Genomic DNA, 19260 nt, shown 5'->3' with positions numbered 1-19260 from the left:
CGCAACGATCGCTTTTCCCATACGCATAATGATGCTTATCACGTGTAAATACAACTTAACATCACTCGTTCGGAATATTCTCGTTTTTTTCCCATTGAGAATCTGTTTGATGCGATTTTAAGCACGTGAGAAACGAACGATCACAATACGAACATGCTTTCTAATTGGAATCTACTGGAATCTGAACACTAAGCGAAGCACTACAACGGCTAATCCTGTATTTGGTTGTAATTTTTCATTCGCTTTGACGTCATTTGTTACTTTTTTTTTTCTTTCGAACTACAGTGTAATGAGCCAACACACACGCACCGTTCATTTTTATTCCACCAATGAAGTGTTTTATTAAGAGTTGCGAGCTCGGCGAAAAGAAATTAAAAGATAGTAAAAAACGAAAGTGCAACAGAAGCCGTACATCTCCTCATTGGATATAATCTAATTGGTACAGTAATCAGAGAACAGGGGGGGGGGGTTCTTTTCTATTTTCCAATACGTATATAGAGTAGAGTGTTGTATGAATTGGAACATAATTTTTGTCTGCCTTGTTGTTGTAGGTACAGAGGATTTCATGGAGTGATCGTTAACTGTTTTTTTTGTACGTCCGCAGAACTGACAAATGAATAGAACAGTTTGAATGCTGCACAAACAAAAGTGTCACTAAGTGGGCGGCACACAGTGTCGTTCGCTCGAAATTAATACTTGTCGTAAATTGCCGAGAATCGTCACACACAAAAGAAGAATAAATGGAAAACACATATCAGAAACTTGAGATCCAATATCGCACCACGTGTTTACAGTTGAAAGAAAAAAGTACCGTCTGCCAATCACCAAGCCAAAAATGAAGGAAAAGAGGTGAGTTTTTAATGATTTTTTTTATGCATTTGCAACGGAAAATTAATATTATAATAGGTATGAAAAGTTTAAAGAATTTAAGATGATTTTAAACAGAATCTTATGGATTTGCTTTTTTTTTTCTTCTATGCCACACATAATTGGCCGCAGATGATGAAAATGTAAATCTCTAGATGATGTTTTTTTTACGATACTTTCCAAGTTCAACTCCAGATGAATTGTGCTTAAACGAGGTGTGTGTTATACTAAATGAAATAGTAGTAGTGCATAGATGATGTAGACGTTGCGCTCTGGAACTCATTTTTTGATTAAAATTAAAGAAGAAGAAGAAGAAATAGAAGGATGATGTAGAATGAAGCAAAAATATGAATGTAAAACCAAACGCTATGATTGTGAAAAAGTGCTTCCGAATGAGAAGGAACATGGGAAGGGGGATGGGAAATGTACGGAATGGTTCCTTACGAGCCTAAAACGCGTGTTTCCCTTTCCAATCTCAAAACCCCCCTTCATCATCCCAGGGGCTTTCCGGGCGGAGGAGTTTGGGGGAGGGGGTTTCACAATTTCATCCACCACTTGTGCGCGAACTACAACACAATTTCTTGGGTGTTGAAAAAGCCACTCAACGGAAGAAACACACACTCCCCCCTTTCCGTCTCCAAAAAGGCCTGCAAAGATGGAATGGATGGAGGAAGGATTTAAAAGTGGGTAGTATTTCCAAAGAGCATACAAACTGCACAACAGCGACATCTCGATCGCTTGCATTTTTCTCCTGGACGTTACACTACACAAGAATGATTCATAGTGTGAAAACTTCAGCTGTCTCGCTCTATCTCTCTTTCTCCTACACACAAAACGATGCTAGAGACCTTCCAATTTCGCTGTTATTATTCCGAAATTCTCTCCTTTCTTACGAAAATTTTTATCTCTCTGTCTCTCTTAAGCTTTTCCTCAATTGTTGTTTCATCTCTCTCTCTCGCTCTCCTACTCTCCCCCTCCCATGATGCTGTTTATCTCTGACGTACTGCGCCGTCTGCCCCTGCCCGGTGGTGCGCGAACCTGCTCCAAACCCGGGCTCACATGGGGACACCACCATCTGAACAAAATGTCGACGAATTTCGTTGGTTGGTACACTTTTGCCAGATGATGGAGAGAATGCATACACACGCACACAGATACATTTACAGCTACCGTGGATCGAGGAGGGGTACTGGCTCTTAAGACGAAGGATAGCTAACAGGATCGCAGCACGTGTGCCGCACGAAGCAGCGTCCTGCAGCAAAACCCAATTTTTTGATCCTCGCTTCGCAACACCACATCCAACGTAGAACCGCATTCTCGTCTTGCTACATACCCACGCCACACTTCCTCTTTCCCCAGGGGCAGGAAAGAACGTATTGCTGCAGGTAGCGCGACGGAAGCGATTCGGTGCGCTGAACGACGCGACGTACGGCGCCGCGTACGGTACCGCCCCGCTGTTTGTGTGTTTGTGTGGAGAGAGGGGGATGAAGAATTTGCTGTTTCTGCGATGTTGTCTGCTCGTTGTTGTCTGCCTCAGCTGCTGGTTTGCCCTGGTTTTCTTTTTTTCTTTTCTTTTAGTAGTTGTTGTTCGCTGCAGAGTTTAGACCAAAGACCAACACACTCGTTCGGCCGTGGACGGTGTGGGGCGCAGGCGTTCATTTCCGCTTGTAGCTCGAGTAGAACGTGACAATCTGCTCGAACTTCACCGGAATCGCCTCCAGGATGCCGGTGAAGCTGCTGCCGTTGCACAGCTTCTTCTCCTGCAGATTGTCGCCGGACAGGTAGGTGATGATGTCGTTGCCCTCGCTGTCGGCGTGGTTCGTCACGATGTGGTTGCAGAACTGCACAATGTGATTGAACACTGCCCCTTCCCGATCTGGGGGGCGATAGGAGAAAATGAAAGAAAATGGTTCAGAGTTTTGTGAAAGGGCAACAGGCAAGGGCTTGCTCGTTTGCACTTACCTAACTTCTTCGGAATCTTCACCAACGGCATCGGGAGCGTTTCGTGGGCCTTCTGGGCGCGCAGGAAACGATTTCCCTTGCTAAACTCCACCTCCAACCACTTGATGGCGTTGCGTGCACCTTCGCTGTGCTTTTTCAACTCATCCAAATCACCCAAAACTGAGAAGAGAAAGAAAACAAAACAAGAGGGAGATTAATTCAGTCATTCGCGTAATTTAGTTTCCCATTTCTATCTCGCTTACTTACCCGCGTTTGGTATCAAAACGACAAACTTCTTCGACTTGATCAAATTCTTCACGATGGACGTGTACTCGGACAGACACTTCGAGTCCAGCACCAGATACGGGGTCAATACAACGTTCCCAGCTCTTTTGTTAACCTGAGAGAGAGGAAAATGATACAGAAAGAGTTCGTCATCCAACCCATCTCGTCAGCAACTTACCTTCGATTCGAGCGTTTCGACCTCATTCCGTAGCCACAGCTGACCCATAATAGCGCTAATGTCGCCCTTCTCCTGCGGGCCTCCTCCTCCCCGCTTGTCTCGCTGCATTTCATCCACAGCCGCTTCATCCACGGCACCATTCTGAGCGGTACTACCCAGTGGCATCAACATTCCATTGCTGCGGTTGTGAAGATATCCCTTCTTCGTGAACAGCGTTGGGGCGGCGGCCGATTCATGACCATCCTGCCCATAATCCTCCACCCCATTGCGAGCACCCTTCTGGCGCATCCGATTGCGCTGACGCTTGGCATCGCCGCGCGCAAGCAGCAGCATATCCGCATCCTCTCCATCGCCGATACGATCACGCACTGCTGCCGCCCGACGCTGATGATGCTCCGCTGGTATGCGTTTCGCTTTTAATCCCCCATTAGCGCCCATCGTCGTACGGCCACTGCGCGACTGGTTGTACGAAAGCCCACGGGAACGGTTGACACCATCACCACCGTCACCGTTCCAGTCGCGCTTGTTTCCACCGCGACCGCCCCCCAGCGCATCATCCTTGCGCTTTGGTTTGCCACCGTTCCGTTGCCCCTTGGTCGCCATCTTGTTGTTGTTGTTGGTGCGTCCTTTGTTGCTTCCGGCTCCGACCAGTCCGGCACGCACCCGGAACGCGCGCACCTTCGGCTGGAAGCAGTAGTCGAACTTCTTCGACTTGCACACCACAAACCCAACGTCGACCATCTTCATCAGGCGCAGGAAGCTCTCGTCCTCCCGGCTGATGGCCAGCCGGTACGGTGTCTCCCACTGCAGACCCTCCTGCACCGCCTCGAACAGCGGGAAGCGCTTCATCGCGACGTCCTCCTGCAGCGGGATGATGCGGCGCACGTTGAAGATCTCCTGCAGATCGGCGCGCAGCCCCGGCACGGTGATCATGTCGCGCGCAAAGTAGAACCGGTTCGTGAAGAAGTCCAGATTGAACCAGTTCAGCAGCTTCATGATGTTGTGCAGAAACTCCGGGTTCGATTGGTAGCAGTTGTGCAGCACGTCCATGTTGCACAGCAGCCAATCGAGCAGCAGCTTCAGCGAGCGCATCGTCCGCTCGCCCTGCGCGAACTCGAGCACAATGTTGGGGTCCAGCTTTTGGTAGCGCTTCTTAAACTTGAGCTGCTCCGCCGCGGGCATATCGTCGGTGGCGCCGCTCTGCTGCTGCCCGTCGGTTTCGTTCCGCTGGTTGCCGGGCTGGTTGCCTTCCTCCTCCGAACGATCGCGATCGTCTTCCTCCTCGCCGGAATATTCATCGTACGATCCGTAGCTGGACAGTGAAATCATATCATCTTCCTCTTCCTCCTCCTCCTCCTCCTCTTCCTGCTCTTCCTCGCTACTGTTGCTGGAGTCCGTGTCCGAGCCGTGGTTGTAGTAGTCGTCCTCGGATCCATCCCCATCCTCGTACCGCTCTCCATCCTCCGAGTCCGTTTCGTTCGAGTAAGCCCGCCGACGACGGCGCGAATGTTTCTTCTGGCGACTGTCCGACCCTCTGCTGCTACCATTATCGCTTCCACCACCTCTCTTCGCCCTACCAACGATCAGCGACGATGCCGCTCCCTTGCCACCGTGGTTCGCCATCTCGTTCTCCTTGTTGCCGCGGCTATCCTGACTCCCAGTGCCCTCCTCCACGCCCGACGAAGACTTTTGATCCTTGGAAAACATGGCCGACCCGTTCCGAATCATGTCCCGCGCGCGGTGCACCTGCTCATCATACCGCTGGTACCGGCGCAGATACATCTCCTGAAAGCGGGCATCCTCCCGGCTGTGCTCGTTCGTAAACTTCTCAAAGCTGGACGTGCACCACTGCAGCAGCTCCGAGCACAGTGCGACCAGGAACGCGTTCAGGCTGTAGATCTTGTCCGAGTTGATCAGCTTGATGCGGTGCATGCAGAAGAACAGGATAGAAACGATCTTAAACAGCATATCGTCCGTCAGATAGTACTCGTCCAGCAGCTGCCGAATGCTCAGGATCTTCTTAAACTCCAGCAGCACCGAGTGGCACAGCGCGGTAAAGTCCGTCACATCCTTATCGTAGAAGAACACGTCCACCACCAGCAGAAAGGTGGCAATGAACTCGTCCACCAGCTGATCGTTACCATCAACCAGCACACCGCCGCCGCCGCCCCCGCCATTCACCAGATCGCCCCCGCTCTCCAGATGGCGAATGTTCTTCTGAAAGATCACGTTCACGTTCGTCTCGCTGCACTCGAACGGTACGGCACAGCACAGCGAGTACAGATAGTGATAGACGGCGTCGAGATTGCCGTTCTGTCCCGCCACCAGCATGCCGAGCTGGTTCTGGGCCATGCCCACCTTCGGATTGAGCTTGAACGCCTCCAGGTAGTACGCACGGGCGCGTTCCCGCACCTCCACCCGGCTGCCGATACCGAACTCCAGCTGATACCGGTGCAGATCGCCCAGCGCAATCAGCAGCGCGTGGATCGTCTCGAGCGCGTACGAAATCTCCTGCTTCGTGTACAGCTCCTTCTTCACCGTGCCCGCCTCATCGTCCTGCGTTTGCAGCTGCAGCAGCGCATAGCAGGACGGTTCCTCGCGCAGCGCCACCATATCGTAGTCCTCCAGCAGCGCAAAATCGACCAGATAGCGCAACGAGTCCAGGTTGAAGATCTGCGCAAAGCGTAGCACGATCGCTTTGAAGTAGTTGATGCCCTCGCAGATCAACCGGTCGGCCGCCTGCAGCAGGGCGGCCCCGTTTGCCCGCCCCTTCTGGCGCTTCAGCAGACCGATCACATCGTAGTAGCCCTTGCGCCACAGGATCTCGCGCGACTTCTGGCCGACGCACTCGAAGTCTTCGAAGATGAGCTGCACGCACTGGGCGACCAGGACGCGGTGGCTGAGCTGGAAGCTGGGCTGCAGGATCGCATCCACCGTCAGGGTGGCCTTCTGTTCATCCTGCCCCTTTACCAGCGTGTAGACAGATCTGTGGAGAGAGGGAGAGACGAATTATGATCCGATATTGGTTTGGAAGCTTTTTTTTCTTTCCCTTTGGGAATGTCGTCTTTTGGCAGATACATTATCTTAAAGCTGAAATATTAGTTTTGTTTTTTTCCCTCCCCAATCCCCACATGTTTACATGGCGCACACCGACTACTAAGCATGACTGTTTTCTTTTCGCTGCTTCGCGTTATCTTTCCACGGGGGAGCCGCCGCTTATCGTAAGCCACAGCATTGTAACGCCCACTCAATTAAGATTAGCTTGATAATGTGCACACACTCAGAAGTGAACTATTTAGTGTTGGAGGGAAAAAATCGCTTGAGCTTCTTTGTGACTAAGTAAGAGTATCTTAAGGTAGCTTATCGTATGCTTTAAACATTTGTTTAAGAAACGAAATGAGTTCGTACACATAAATTGTTCTCCATAGACAACAGAATTGGTATTTCATATTGAAACGATACGAATAAAGTAGGAAAACTGCTCAATAATTTAATAAATTTAAATTCCATTCCCAGCCATGCGGTTTTTAATTGCGCATCGGTCGGACACGCAATTTAGAAGGAAATATGATGCTTCTGTGGCAAGAAACATCAAAACAAACCCCCACATTATGCTCTCGCCTTCCCTAGTAGATCGCGCGGCTCATGTGGGGCACACGATGGGGAAACAACAATGTCAGTGCATACGTGACGATCCGCAGGCACGCACACAAACGCACCACCAATTTCTTATCGATTCCCAACAGCAAATTTGTCGTTTTATAAACGAAATGAAGCAGCAAATCAAATGTTTTGCTACCCCGGGGGGTTTTGGTTTTTTTTGCCTCATGTATATACGTTTCTTTTTGCCTTTTGCTTTTTGTTCCTTCATTCGCCATGAGGAACCGTGTACCCCCACCACCCCCAGAAGGTGATATTGGACGGGTAGAAACAGACACAAAAAAAAACACGTTCGCTCACTAACACACACTCGCAGGCATAACGTCATCGAACACAACGAACGCGGCAGCACCATAATAAAAGCACCCGCGATGTGTTCCGCGCGCGTACGACGCTCTGTCGCAGGATGGTGAAATCGAAAAATTTCCACGCGGCTGTGCGGCACAAGCACCGCATGGCGCTTCCCATCGGGAGGTTGCATCTCCCCAAAATACTGCAATCAGCAGCACCTTGATTGATGGGATGCGCTGGATTGCATTTGATGCACCAGCTCTCGCGATGCACTCGCGCCCTTAACCCTTAAGTGTCATCTCGCTCGGTGCGCGCATGTATTGTTTTGGTTTGCCGTGTCTTACCTGAACAGTTGCTTCACGTCGTTGCTAGAATATTCCATGGCGCTTTCACCACCAAGTACAGGTTGCACTTCTGGTGAAATTCTCGTGCAAAGATCCGGAAAGGATCCCTTCCGCAAAAACGCGCGTTATCCTTTTTCGCTCGTGTTTTACGAACAACTGCTGATTACGTCGCTGAGTGTGGTTTCTTTTTTTCTCCTGCTTTCTGCTGCCTGCTCGCTGCGTTCTCGCTCTATCGCACGCTCTCGCTCAAGGTTGTATGAGTAGGTCGTGGTGCGATGATGACGCGCTCGCGGCGTGGTACTGTTGTAGTAGCTCGTCGTACGATTCAATGTGTGTGCTTTCCTGCACAATTCGCTGCGTATCTCTGCGGCCTTCCACCAGCTGTGCCTACTTTGCAACACACTGACACACGCACCCAACAGCAGCAACGACACAACGAAACGCCCTTTTCCTCTACGCACTCTCTTAGCCTACTGTGTGTGCCTTTCGAAAAGTGATAGAGCGAGGCACAACGGTGCGATTTATTTTCAGCACCACACACACACACGTACACTATTTCACACTACACACTATCGGATGACTGTGGCAGGCAAAAATCAATCGAATGCACTTCAAAGCAATCGCGGAATGGATCTGAGCTGAGCTTGAGCTGAGCTGAGCTGACTGGCTAGCTGATGTATGATTCCTTTCGCTTCCCGCTTTGTTGTTGTGGTTCAGGAACACGTCCCTCTATCGCACGTTGCTCAAACGAATGCTGAACCCTTCGCACGTTCACACAGGCTTCGGGTGCGTTTCCGTCAGGAGGTGCAGCCGGACAGTGCCAGCAGGTTACGACGGCGGAATTCGCAAACGACGGCAGCAACAGTAGAAGCAACCAACAATAGCACGGTAGCAGTAGCAGCAGCAGCAACAGCGGACGATGATTTCACTTGCTTCCAAGCACACGGCACGGTCACCAATGGGAACAGCATCTTCAGAGCATGATCACCACTAGAATTCCTCATCACAAACGGGCCAGCGTGGTAGGAAGATAAAACCGGGATGGGTACTCTTTTTTTGCGGGTAACACTGTGCACAGGCACGCGTTTCGTTTCGAAAAAAACGGCTTCTTCCTCTGGGGAAGAGTAGAAGCAGAATTACAGATTTCACAACACTTCGCAGTTTGGTGTGGTTTTGATAAGTGTCAGTCTCCTTTTATTCCTCGATTGAGGAAACGTCAAACCATTTGAGGGGGGGCACTACTTTTTGCTCGATTCATCGACGAAGCGCCGTGGATGGTCGACCGAAGCACAGGTAGCATTTTTGTTCGTTATTTTAAAACTGAAATTCTAAATGGATTGCTGTTGGTGACTTAACGTTTCAAATATTTACGTTTTTTACATAAATTCCAATCAAATATTTTTTTGCAGGAAACAATACCAACGTGCTTTTGAATTCCTAAAAAATACAAAAATACCAAAATCGATCACGTCAAAGTGCTGCTCCCGTGACCGTAGGAGCTCCCACTGTGCGTTGCTGAGCTGTCAGCTTCCCGTCATATGTGCAAGCAGCTGAAAAGAAAAAAAAACGGAAAATAAGGAAAAACACAGCAAAACAGCGCAGCACGTACGGATGTACCAATAGATAGGTTCGGGTCGCGGGAGCACCAAAACAGCATCAGCGTGTGTGTGTGTGTGATCGGGTTTCGATCGCAAGAAGGAAGAAAAACCCCCGCAGCACCGAAACCAGGGAGCAGGCAGCTGCTCATCCGGTCAAAGAAGCGCTCATCGGCGTTGGCAAAGAAACCTCCCACAAGGGGCCTCGGGTCTTTGCGGAGAAAAGATGAGCTGGTGTAGCTTCTAAAACCACACAGGTGTATCGGTGGAAGTGGAGAAGACAATCTTGTTCCCCCGACGAGTGTCAGTGGGCCAATCCCCGTGGTGGACGGTGTTCGGAAGCGGAAGGGGGACCAAAATTAGATCTGCCAGAGTAGTGTGAGCGGAAAAACACCGCTAAGAAGAGTTGATGCCCAACATTGTGCCAACAACTCCTCCATACCCAAACGCACACACGCATAACAAGCTCTTTTTCAGCACGGATCGGCTGGAAAACGGGAACGGAAACGGAAGTGCAAAGTGTTTTCGTGCGAAGGGAAATCTACAGAGCAAAAAAAAGAGAGAGAGAGCGAGAGTGAGTGAGGTCACAAAGGAAGTGCTCCCGGTACACACGCGTATCGCATCCCCTCCCCACTCTGGTACCTTCCATCCTCAACCGACGGGACAATTTAGTGCCCAATGTGTGTGAACGCCGTGCTGGTGTGTGCGCGTCCGAATCACGTCGGCATGCAGGAGGGTTGATGGTTGATTTGTTTGCTAAATTGTTGCGCCCTCGTCGTTCCCTCCCCGCCCCACCCCCTGTTCCGACCCGTTCCGTGTTTAGGTCACTGGGTGGGCTGTCGGTAGTGTAGCCCCGTGGCGGGGGAGAAGAAGAAAGCAACGACACACATCCCCGAACACACTCGGTTGCGTGTCATCCGTGCATTACGCGGTGCGTGTAGAGTGTGTGGTTGTGTGCGCTTGTGAGTGGGCTGCATGCCAAAGGTCACCACAACTGGGTGAAAATCCATCTCAAACAGCGCCCCTCAATCCGCCACACACCATTCCACCGGAAAAAAAACTTCGATCGAAAGTGTGGAGCCTTCAGCCAGCGACCAGGTCCAGCACCCAGCCCAGGACTTTTGTTTCCACGGCAACCAGGAACATTCACAGCCACCACGACGACGATGGATGAGCTGAGCGAGGCGGAACTGCGGTACTACAATGATCTGTTTAAAATCTGCAGCGAAACGGACGGGGCGGGCAAGATACCGGCCCTGAAGGCGACGTCACTGTTCCGCTCGGCCAACCTGTCCAGCGAGATCATAAACAAGGTTAGTAGGGAAGCGGGCGGCTAGTCGAAGAACCGCCGGAAGGTTTTGGTGGGTTTGGGGAGGGGGTGGGGTTACCATCAATGTTGGCGATTTAATCGGTTTTTATCTAAAATTAGCGCAATCACCAGGAAGGGAGAGAGAGAGGGTGAGAGTGAGCGGACGGCCGCGGGAGCAGTATTTGCGATGCACGAAAGAGCAATCTAGGAGCAAGGCGATACATTCATCCATACAGAACACACACACACACACACACATGCAGAGGGGCACACGAGCGCACCAGGGATGATGATAAAATCAACATGAACACGGGAGAGAGGTTGACACGATTGGGCATGCATGCGCGCTGTACCGGATGACCTCGGAAAGGCGGATGCCCCCGGGTACGAGAGCCGATGCCGATGCCATCGACACACAGAGCAGGAAGAAGAACGCGCACAGGAAGTTGGCACAGGAACACGAACACAGCCGAGCGGGAGGAGGAAGTGTCAACTAAATGAAGCCACCGTGCTACCGATGCTACACTCTCTCGCACACACACATCCTTTTACTTCCTTTCCTCGTGTTTGCGATCCCGTCCACCACCCCCGGCAGAAGGTGGGTGGGTAGGAGGTGGTGTACTATAAATTGTAGTACCGGACGCGCGCGGGCGGATGTGTACTATTTTGTCAGCTGATTTTTGGCAAGCTTCCATCGGAACTTTGCTTTCACTTTTTGGTATCCAAATCCTCCCAGTTTGGGAAGGGGGTAATTTGAAGCAAGAGGCACGAGGACCAAACCAAACACAAAACACAAATCCAGTGCATGTTGGACGAGTCCGTGTCTGAAAGAATGCCTTCTTTTCCTCCTGTCACTTAAGTGCCTTATCGAAACCAAAAAAGGGACTTCTTTTTGCTACTAACTACAATGGGCAAGTCTTTCCACTTGAATAGCGTGTTTTGGGGGGTACGGGAAGGCGAAAGTCATCGATTCTACATGCACACATAAACACACGCACACCATATATTCATTGGTGTCTTGGGACGTGGTTTCGCCCTCCCTTACGGTCCCAGACGGTCGTTGAGCCAGCAGTCTAATCTCCTTCGTGCACCATCCCACTAATGATAATAGCACACGTCCCAATTAGAAGACTTTGGAGGTGGACGGAAGTGGGGGGGGGGGGGGATTGAAATGAAGAAATCCCCTCCGCTCCTCTACCCGAAGGCGGTGGCGACGATACTGCGGAGAAACATAATTTATGATTAGCGCACGAAAGCGCCACGGTAACGTTAGGGGGGGTGGGCGAAATACAACACCACAACCGCCCCACAGGTGTCGGTCACTACCACGGCCACAAAAACACACAGGCACACAGGCACTAGACAAGCCGTTTTGTGTTTTAGGCACGGTATTTATAGACCCATTTTTTTTGTTTCTACTATTTGCGGTGTGGGTTTGTGGCGTCAGTTTCCGATTCCACTAGCGCTTGCCTCGATGCAACAGGCGCAACGCGATCCATTATTGTGGGGCTTTTTAAAGCTGCTGGTTGGCTGATAAAGTTGATTGGAACAGTTTTTCATTTTTCTACAGTTTATGTTGAATGTTTTTTTTCATATGTTCTACTAAGGATTATTGGAATTTTTTTGTTGTTCAGAATCTTGAACTAGAGCTGAACTAAAACCCCCTTAAAAAGCTCCGTCCAGTTGCTCCAGTAAGCGTAAGACAGCCTACTCGATCGCGTCTGTCGGTCTTTAAAATGTGAAACTTCTTAAAACAAGGCATATTGACACGAACAGTGGTGCCTGCCTCATGGTCTTATCGAAAAGTAAACAAAAATTCTACCCCACGCTCTCTCTCTCTCTCTCTCTCTCTCTCTCTCTCTCTCTCTCTCTCTCTCTCTCTCTCTCTTGTGTATCTCATTTTTTTCTCAACAAATTCTACCACTCACTCACATGTCTGCGTCTTTGTTTCTCTTTTTTGTAGATTACGGCACTGGCTGGCATTCCCCAAACGGCACTGCACCTTTCCCGGCAGCAGTTTTACGGCTGTCTGAAGCTGATCGCCGCCTACCAGGCCGCTGTCCCGCTGCGGGAAGAGATTCTTACAACTTCGGTCAATCTGCCGCTGCCCCAGTTCAGCTGGATCGATCCGGCGACGGGACCATCGTCCGGGGCGGGCGACTCTTCGTCCCTTTCCTCGAGCATCTTGTCGGCGGCGGGATCGGGCAGCGGTACCGGGGCCGGCGGCAGCCAAACGGGCACGCTGGAACGCAACGGCTACAGTGAGGTGAACCGTCGTGCCTCGCTAAAAATGGCTGGCAGTGTAGCGGGTGGAGGCGGTGGTGCGGGCAGCACAACACAGGACAGCAGTGCCTCGACCGGGGGCGAAATGACCAACTCCGACCAGCCGAGCACCGACTCCGAGGTGGAGCATAACGATGATCCGGTCAATATGATTCGGGGTGAGCGCGAGCGGCACACGGTCGGTATGCTGAAGGGCGGTGGCATTGTGATGATCGGCAACAGCCATCCACTGGTGGGCGGGGGTGCCGGTGGTGGTGGTCATGGCGGAGGACACGGCGGTGGTGGTGGTGGAGGATCGCCGGAAGCGTGGAGTACGGCAAGCGATAGTCCGACGCCGACGAACAGCGTCGCGGAACGGCCGTGGGCCAATCAAACCCTCTGGCAGGGGTTGGTGTGTGAGGAGCAGCGGCAGCTGCTGGGCACGGAGGAGGAATCGTCCGACCGGCACAGCAGCGACGAGGACGAGCAGGAGATTGATCTCGAGTATTTCTACCAGATTTCACAAACGCAGAAGGACTACTATCTGAAACAGTTCCGCACGATCCAGCCGGACGTGCACGGGCTGGTGAGCGGACCGGTTGCGAGGTAAGTTGTGTGGACTTGTGTTCCATCACTTCATTTAGAATACAAAATTACTGGTATTTTGTAGGGTTTTCTTCGAGAAATCACGCATCCCGATCGACGAGCTGCGACACATCTGGCAGATGTGCGACGTGACGCGGGATGGCGCCCTAAACTTGGCCGAATTTACCGCCGCCATGCATCTGGTGGTGCTGCGTCGCAACAACATACCCGTGCCGGCCACACTACCCCCCTGTCTGTTGCCAACGCTACTGCAACACTCACTGCTTCAACCGGCAGCGGGCGGTGCGTCCGGCAGTTCCGCTCTGCCGGCCAGTGCTTCGGCCGAGGTGCCAACAACGACCGGTGGCAGCGGTTCTGGTGCTGCCGCCGGTGCGAATGTTTCCCTCGCTAACGAACGAACCGAACCGGCGGAAGCAGATCTGCTACATCTCGAAAGCGATGACAATGTAGAGAGCAGCAGCCGGAAGCGGTTCGACGCCCACAAAGACTATCAGCGCATGGTGCCGGTGCCGGACACGCTCACGTTTGCGAAGGTTGCTGCGCCGGCTGGGGGTGGCGCGCCGGTAGGGGTCAGCGTTGCCGCACACGATGCCAGCCCGCCCTCCGTATCGTCGGCGACCGGTGTTGGCAGCAGCAGCGGTACGACCGGCTCCGTATCGGTCGCCAACGCCACCAAGGGCAGCAGCAACAGTGGCAGCAACAGCAGCAGCGCGGCTGTGTCCACGACTGGCGGTCGCAAAACGCCACCGAACGTTTCGCCGCCGGTTTTGGCGCAGCACCATCAACAGCACGCGGCCGGTTCGGCCCAGAAGGTGAAACAATCGGCCGACCATCCAGCCACGCCACCGAACACAAAAACCAACAAGGTACTGGGTGTGGTTTTGAGATAATGCGAACGTTTTTTTATTGCTGTTTTTCTCGGTGTTTTGTAGGAGTGGAACTCAACCACGAAAGAATGGACCAAGTTCATGGAATCTCCCACATCGAACGTCTCTAGTCCGGGCCCGAAGCCGGTCAACTTTGATCTGCAGCGAACGACGCAAGCGATTGTGTCCAATCCACACATTGTGCATCCTGTCCCATTACGTGTTACCCCTGTTGGTAAGTGTGCGTGAATTAGTGATGGGAAAAATGAAGTTTTGATCGCGATCGGTTCCGGATAGTAGGTCTGGAATCAGTGTCCGGAATCGGTACTGGAATCGTTTTTGGAATCGGTTTCGTAATCGTAATCGACTCCGAAATTAAAAACGACTTCGGAATCGGAATCGACCTCGGAATCGGAAACGACTTTAGAATCGGAATTGAATCCGGAATCGGAATCGGCTAACACCATCAGCGATTTCCGGGTCAATTCCGATTCCGGAGACGATTTTGACTACGGAGTCGATACCGAAATCGGAGTCGGCTCCGGAATTTACTCCGGAATCGATTCCGGGATCGGAATCGGTTTCGGAATTGATTCCGAGCACGGAATCGGAACCGGGTAGTTCAGATTCCGAGCTTCAACCACTAGTGTGAATCTCTTCTTAAACAATTTTTCCCGTTTCCCCCTTCCCAGGTGCTGAAGCGGTCGATAATGGTAGTCTAGTCTATGGTAGTGACGGCACCGGCAGCCTAATGGTCGTCCAAACGAGGGACGATTCCAGCCCGAAGCAACAAACTTCCCAGCAGCAGCAGCAGCAGCAGCAACCGCCACTGCCCCATCATCACAGCACGCCACGGGACTCGCTCACGAATAGCGGCGATTTACGTGCCATCCAAAGACCGCAGCCGAAGAAACCACCGTCGAAGGGTGTCGGTGCGATACCGCCACCGCCGCAGCGCGATTCCGGCGGTGCCCATCCAGCGAGCAGTGCGCACTCGGGCAACGATTCGATGACCGTTTCGCTCGATGCGTCCGGCTTTGCGGCTAGCAGCAGCAGTAGTGCGGGTGGCAGTAACGCAACCGCCACCATCGAACGTTTGCCCTCGCTGGCGAAGAAACAATCGGTCGATCAGCAGCCACCGCCACCGCCGCTGCCGCCACCGAGACCGTCCGCCCATCGGCACACGCGCAGCAGCAGCCTGGATCTGAACAAGCTGAAGCTCACGACGAACAGTGCGGCCATGGCACCGATAGGCGATCCGCTCAAGATGCCACCACCGCCCGAGGTGCCACCGAGGGTAACGCCGACCGGGGAGGCACCCACCGGTCATCGACAGCCGGCCCATGGGTTTGCCGACTTTACCCACTTTCCCAGTGGAGCGTCGTCCGGACAGCGGATTGGGGTTGGTATCGGACTTTTCCATCGTACTGCGGTGTGAGACGATAATTAATTGCATTTTTTTGTTTTTTTTTCTATCTCCTCCCCTCCCCTCGGGTAGTCAATCGGTGATTCGAGTAACATCACAACGATCCATCTCGATGCGGCCGGCAACATGACACACCATTCCACACCGCGCGGTTCCGGCACGCTGCCGAAATCGCTCGTCATGCATCAGCCGCGCAACAGCGCGTTCGAGGTATACCGTAAGCCGCACGCCGACGGACGACTGGTAGCGGCAGCGGCGTCGGCTGCCCGCGGTTCCCAGTCGCCCCAGTCGCAGCAACCGCCGCTGGTCACATCGCGCAGCGTCGACACGTCCGGTGCGGTGTTGTCCGGCGGCGGCGGCGACTACGATAAGCGCATTTCCGCGCTGAGCGACAGCTTGCGGCAGGTCCGGTTTAAAGCGAACGACCCGCCGCCCGTCATGCCGGACGTGCTGAAGCAGCTGAAGGAGCAGAATCTGCTGCTGCTGCGAATATGCAACGATCTGAGCGAGGAACTGCTGCACATTCAGCAGAAGCGGGAAGACATTCGCATCAAGATCGAGCTGCAGGAGCAGATACTGGGCGGTGGTGGTGGTGGTGGTAGTAACAGCACCACCTCCACCATGCTGTCCACCGGTCCGTCTTCGTTGCCGGCCGTGTCCAGCACGTCCTCGTCCCACACTACCAACCACCACCATTCGCACCATCACGCGAATCTATGAGCGGGTGGTTCGGTCGGTTAAATCGGACACGATTCCATTGGTCCATTTGTTCGTGCTCCGGGCACCGTTTTACCACCCCTCGTGTGACGGTGCTCTGTGTTAGATAGTGTGTTTTGCCTCTGACTATAAGGAAGCCATATAATCAACATCCAACTTGCATGGATACTGTGTTTAGATCGTGTCCCGTTTAGCAGTTAGATCGTCAAAGATATACATCTCGAACGCATATACGAAGCATGTCTCCTCTCTTTCTCCTCTCTCTATCTTTCTATATCTCCCGCGCGAACACACACCCTCCCACAAGGTTCCCCGTGTCTCTCGAAAAGAAACGAATAAGACATTGCAGCGTTTTGTAAATAGGATCAGAGTGCGGTGGGGTGTGTTCGTTTTTTCCTCTTTCGTATGTTTTAGCTAGATTTATCCTTTTGCCTATAGTTATCCCGATCGATCGAATCTATCTCGTGTTATTGTGAAATTGATACTCATCCCTGTGCCGTGTGTGTGTGTGTGTGTCTAGCCACTGGGACAATATTTGATGGTTGTGTTTTGTTACTCCGCTGTCCGCTGTTGCGCATGTGTTGTGTACTGTACATATTTCCGCTTTTCTTACAATTTTCATTGAAATGTCACTTCCAAGATCGTTTCAGTAGCTTTTGATTTAAGTAGGTGCATGAGGACAGGTATGCTAAAACGTTCCTCCTCTTACCTTTTCATCTAAGATTTTGAGTTTGAGATGCTCGAAGCGGCACGATGCCAAACTCAAACACACATTGCATCCTTTCCGTTATAAATTATGGACCAAACTGTAACTGTAACTGCATACGTTTTAAGCTTGTTTTTGTGACAAATAGCTTGTACTTTCCTGTCCTTGTAACGAACTCCCCCCCTCCGCTTTTATCGTCATTAGTTGCAGCAGTTCATTCCTTGCAAAATATCTCCTCAATTGCTATTCACTTAGTCCTTAACGCGCTCCTCCTCTCTGTGTCCTCAGCACACCCTCTCTGTCCAGTTTATGCCTTCCCAACACGCCGCACAAAAATAGCGCCATTCGATGGCGAGATACTTCGATACGTTCGAAATGCTTGAAATCGTTAAAATGTGCATGCTGCTGTGCTGCGCTGCAAGCGAGGGATCACTGTTAATCATTAAGCAACAAAAGAAGAAGAAGAAGAAGAAAAAAGGGAATATATATATACAGAAGACATGCATGTGTACGTATGCGTGTATGTGTGTGTGTTTGTCTGTACGTATGTGTATGTGTGTTGAACACTTCCGCAACCCGTTGACTGGCTTAGAGAGTAGCACACCCCATGGTGGTGCAATGTTTTTAAATCTTACATATTTTAATGATGAATTAATATACTTAGTCTGTATAGCGCTCTTCTGCCTGTGTCGTGTCGTAACGCAATGGAAACGCAACAATACAAAACAAAAAATACGATAATAATATGTTTTAAATAGCTGAGAGCTCATTCAAATTCGATGAATGGTGGAAATTGTGCAAAACGGAATCTATGAATATTGCGCGAAAGATGACGATCGTTGATGTTGGGAAGAATGCGGATGTGGGAAGGGACGCTTGAGCGCATGTTCGTAAGAAAGAAACTGTTGAAATGGTGGCTCGATGGACTGGGCGGACGCGTGGATTATATAAATTAAACGTAAATCTCTACTGTCTAAACACTAAACACTATCATCGGCGCATGTGATCGAGACACGAAACAAAGTGAATGTTTGTTAAAGTAGAAGCTATCAAGGGAAGCGAAGGGAAGATTACTGTGTAGGAAGGAACAACCGCCCCGAGGGGCGGCTACTCGTACGTTTTTAGTGTGTCGTTTGGGGAAGTAGTAGCATAAAACACTGATAAGAACAATGGCGACGTATAAAAAGCTTGTGTTGTTACATTATGTGGACTGTGTATGGCTTGTTGGCGGGGAGGGGTGCGGTATGTAAGGACGCGAAACGCGAACCTGGAAGGGTGATTCTATTTTATATACGATGTGTAATAATGCGTTAGCAAGCGATAAAAGAATACAAAACATTAATACAAAACAAAACGAATCCAAAACCCCCTCCCCCGGGGCTCGTTTATAATCAAAGAGTACGAGAGAAAGAGAGATTATTTATAGAACGTAGAAGAAGAAAACGTCGGTGCGCAAACAAAACAAAAAAGCTCCATACATATATTTTTCTCCCCTATTTGCGCGAACTGCACTAGTAGTAGTTGGTATATTAAATTCATGGCGTAAATTTCACATTCACAGTGCAAACGACACGACCTAAGAATTACGAACACACTGAACGGGGAAGCGCACTCATTTGGTACGGCCAAGTATGCATAAGATCGGTTGAAATGGATCTTTAAATCATGCATCCGTTTCGTCAGATCGTTAGAGGTTTCTTTTCCCCTTTTCCATCCGCGACGCCTTGTTTCTCTTTCTGATGGCGACGGTTTATGGCGGCTTTGCGTACCGACCGAGCAGCTCGCAGCATCTCGTTCCGTTTGTTCAGCTGCAAGTTGAGTGCCACCCAGCCCAGGACTATCATCGGTAGGAGGTGTGAAAGTGGGCGAAGGGAGGTCATAATTTGTGTGTTTTTTTCTACTTTTCTTTCGCCCTTGAAAGGAGCACCCGCATCGAAAGAGACACGATCAATGTCAATGCTAGTGAAAGAATCTAATTGTGCAGATCTCCGCTGTGCGTAAAAACCAACAAAACTAGGCAGAGAGAGGGAAAGAAAGAAAGAACGTTGAATAAACTCAAAGCATGTGTCATTCTAAAGCGAAATGTTTACTACCTCCTTTGAGTACGTAAAAATGTCCGAATGAAGTGTATGACGCACCCCGCGATTCGATTTTTATGGTTTAAAGGATTAAGGTGGAAGCGCTACTTCGAAGGATACCTGAATGGT

General features: G+C 51.0%; 2 protein-coding genes across 2 annotated transcripts; one reads left to right on the top strand and one right to left on the bottom strand.

Moving 5' to 3' along the window:
- Positions 1–311: 311 nt before the first annotated feature.
- LOC1277789 (nonsense-mediated mRNA decay factor SMG5) lies at positions 312–8771 on the bottom strand. The gene is made up of 5 exons (XM_061654243.1): positions 7567–8771; positions 3272–6257; positions 3076–3208; positions 2830–2988; positions 312–2743 (listed from the first exon to the last, which is right to left on the bottom strand). The coding sequence occupies exons 1-5, from the start codon at positions 7602–7604 to the stop codon at positions 2523–2525; spliced, it is 3537 nt and encodes a 1178-aa protein (XP_061510227.1). The 5' UTR covers positions 7605–8771; the 3' UTR covers positions 312–2522.
- Positions 8772–9093: 322 nt separating this feature from the next.
- Positions 9094–19130, top strand: LOC3291672 (ralBP1-associated Eps domain-containing protein 1). The gene is made up of 6 exons (XM_061654244.1): positions 9094–10474; positions 12434–13338; positions 13403–14204; positions 14271–14439; positions 14897–15606; positions 15703–19130. Exons 1-6 carry the CDS (start codon positions 10328–10330, stop codon positions 16348–16350), a joined length of 3381 nt encoding a protein of 1126 aa, XP_061510228.1. The 5' UTR covers positions 9094–10327; the 3' UTR covers positions 16351–19130.
- Positions 19131–19260: the final 130 nt, after the last annotated feature.

Source organism: Anopheles gambiae, chromosome 3 (assembly GCF_943734735.2).
Source record: "Anopheles gambiae chromosome 3, idAnoGambNW_F1_1, whole genome shotgun sequence".
In the NCBI taxonomy this organism is placed as follows: domain Eukaryota; kingdom Metazoa; phylum Arthropoda; class Insecta; order Diptera; family Culicidae; genus Anopheles; species Anopheles gambiae.
The sequence above is the reverse complement of the archived record's forward strand: the minus strand, read 5'-3'. Positions and strand labels throughout refer to the sequence as shown.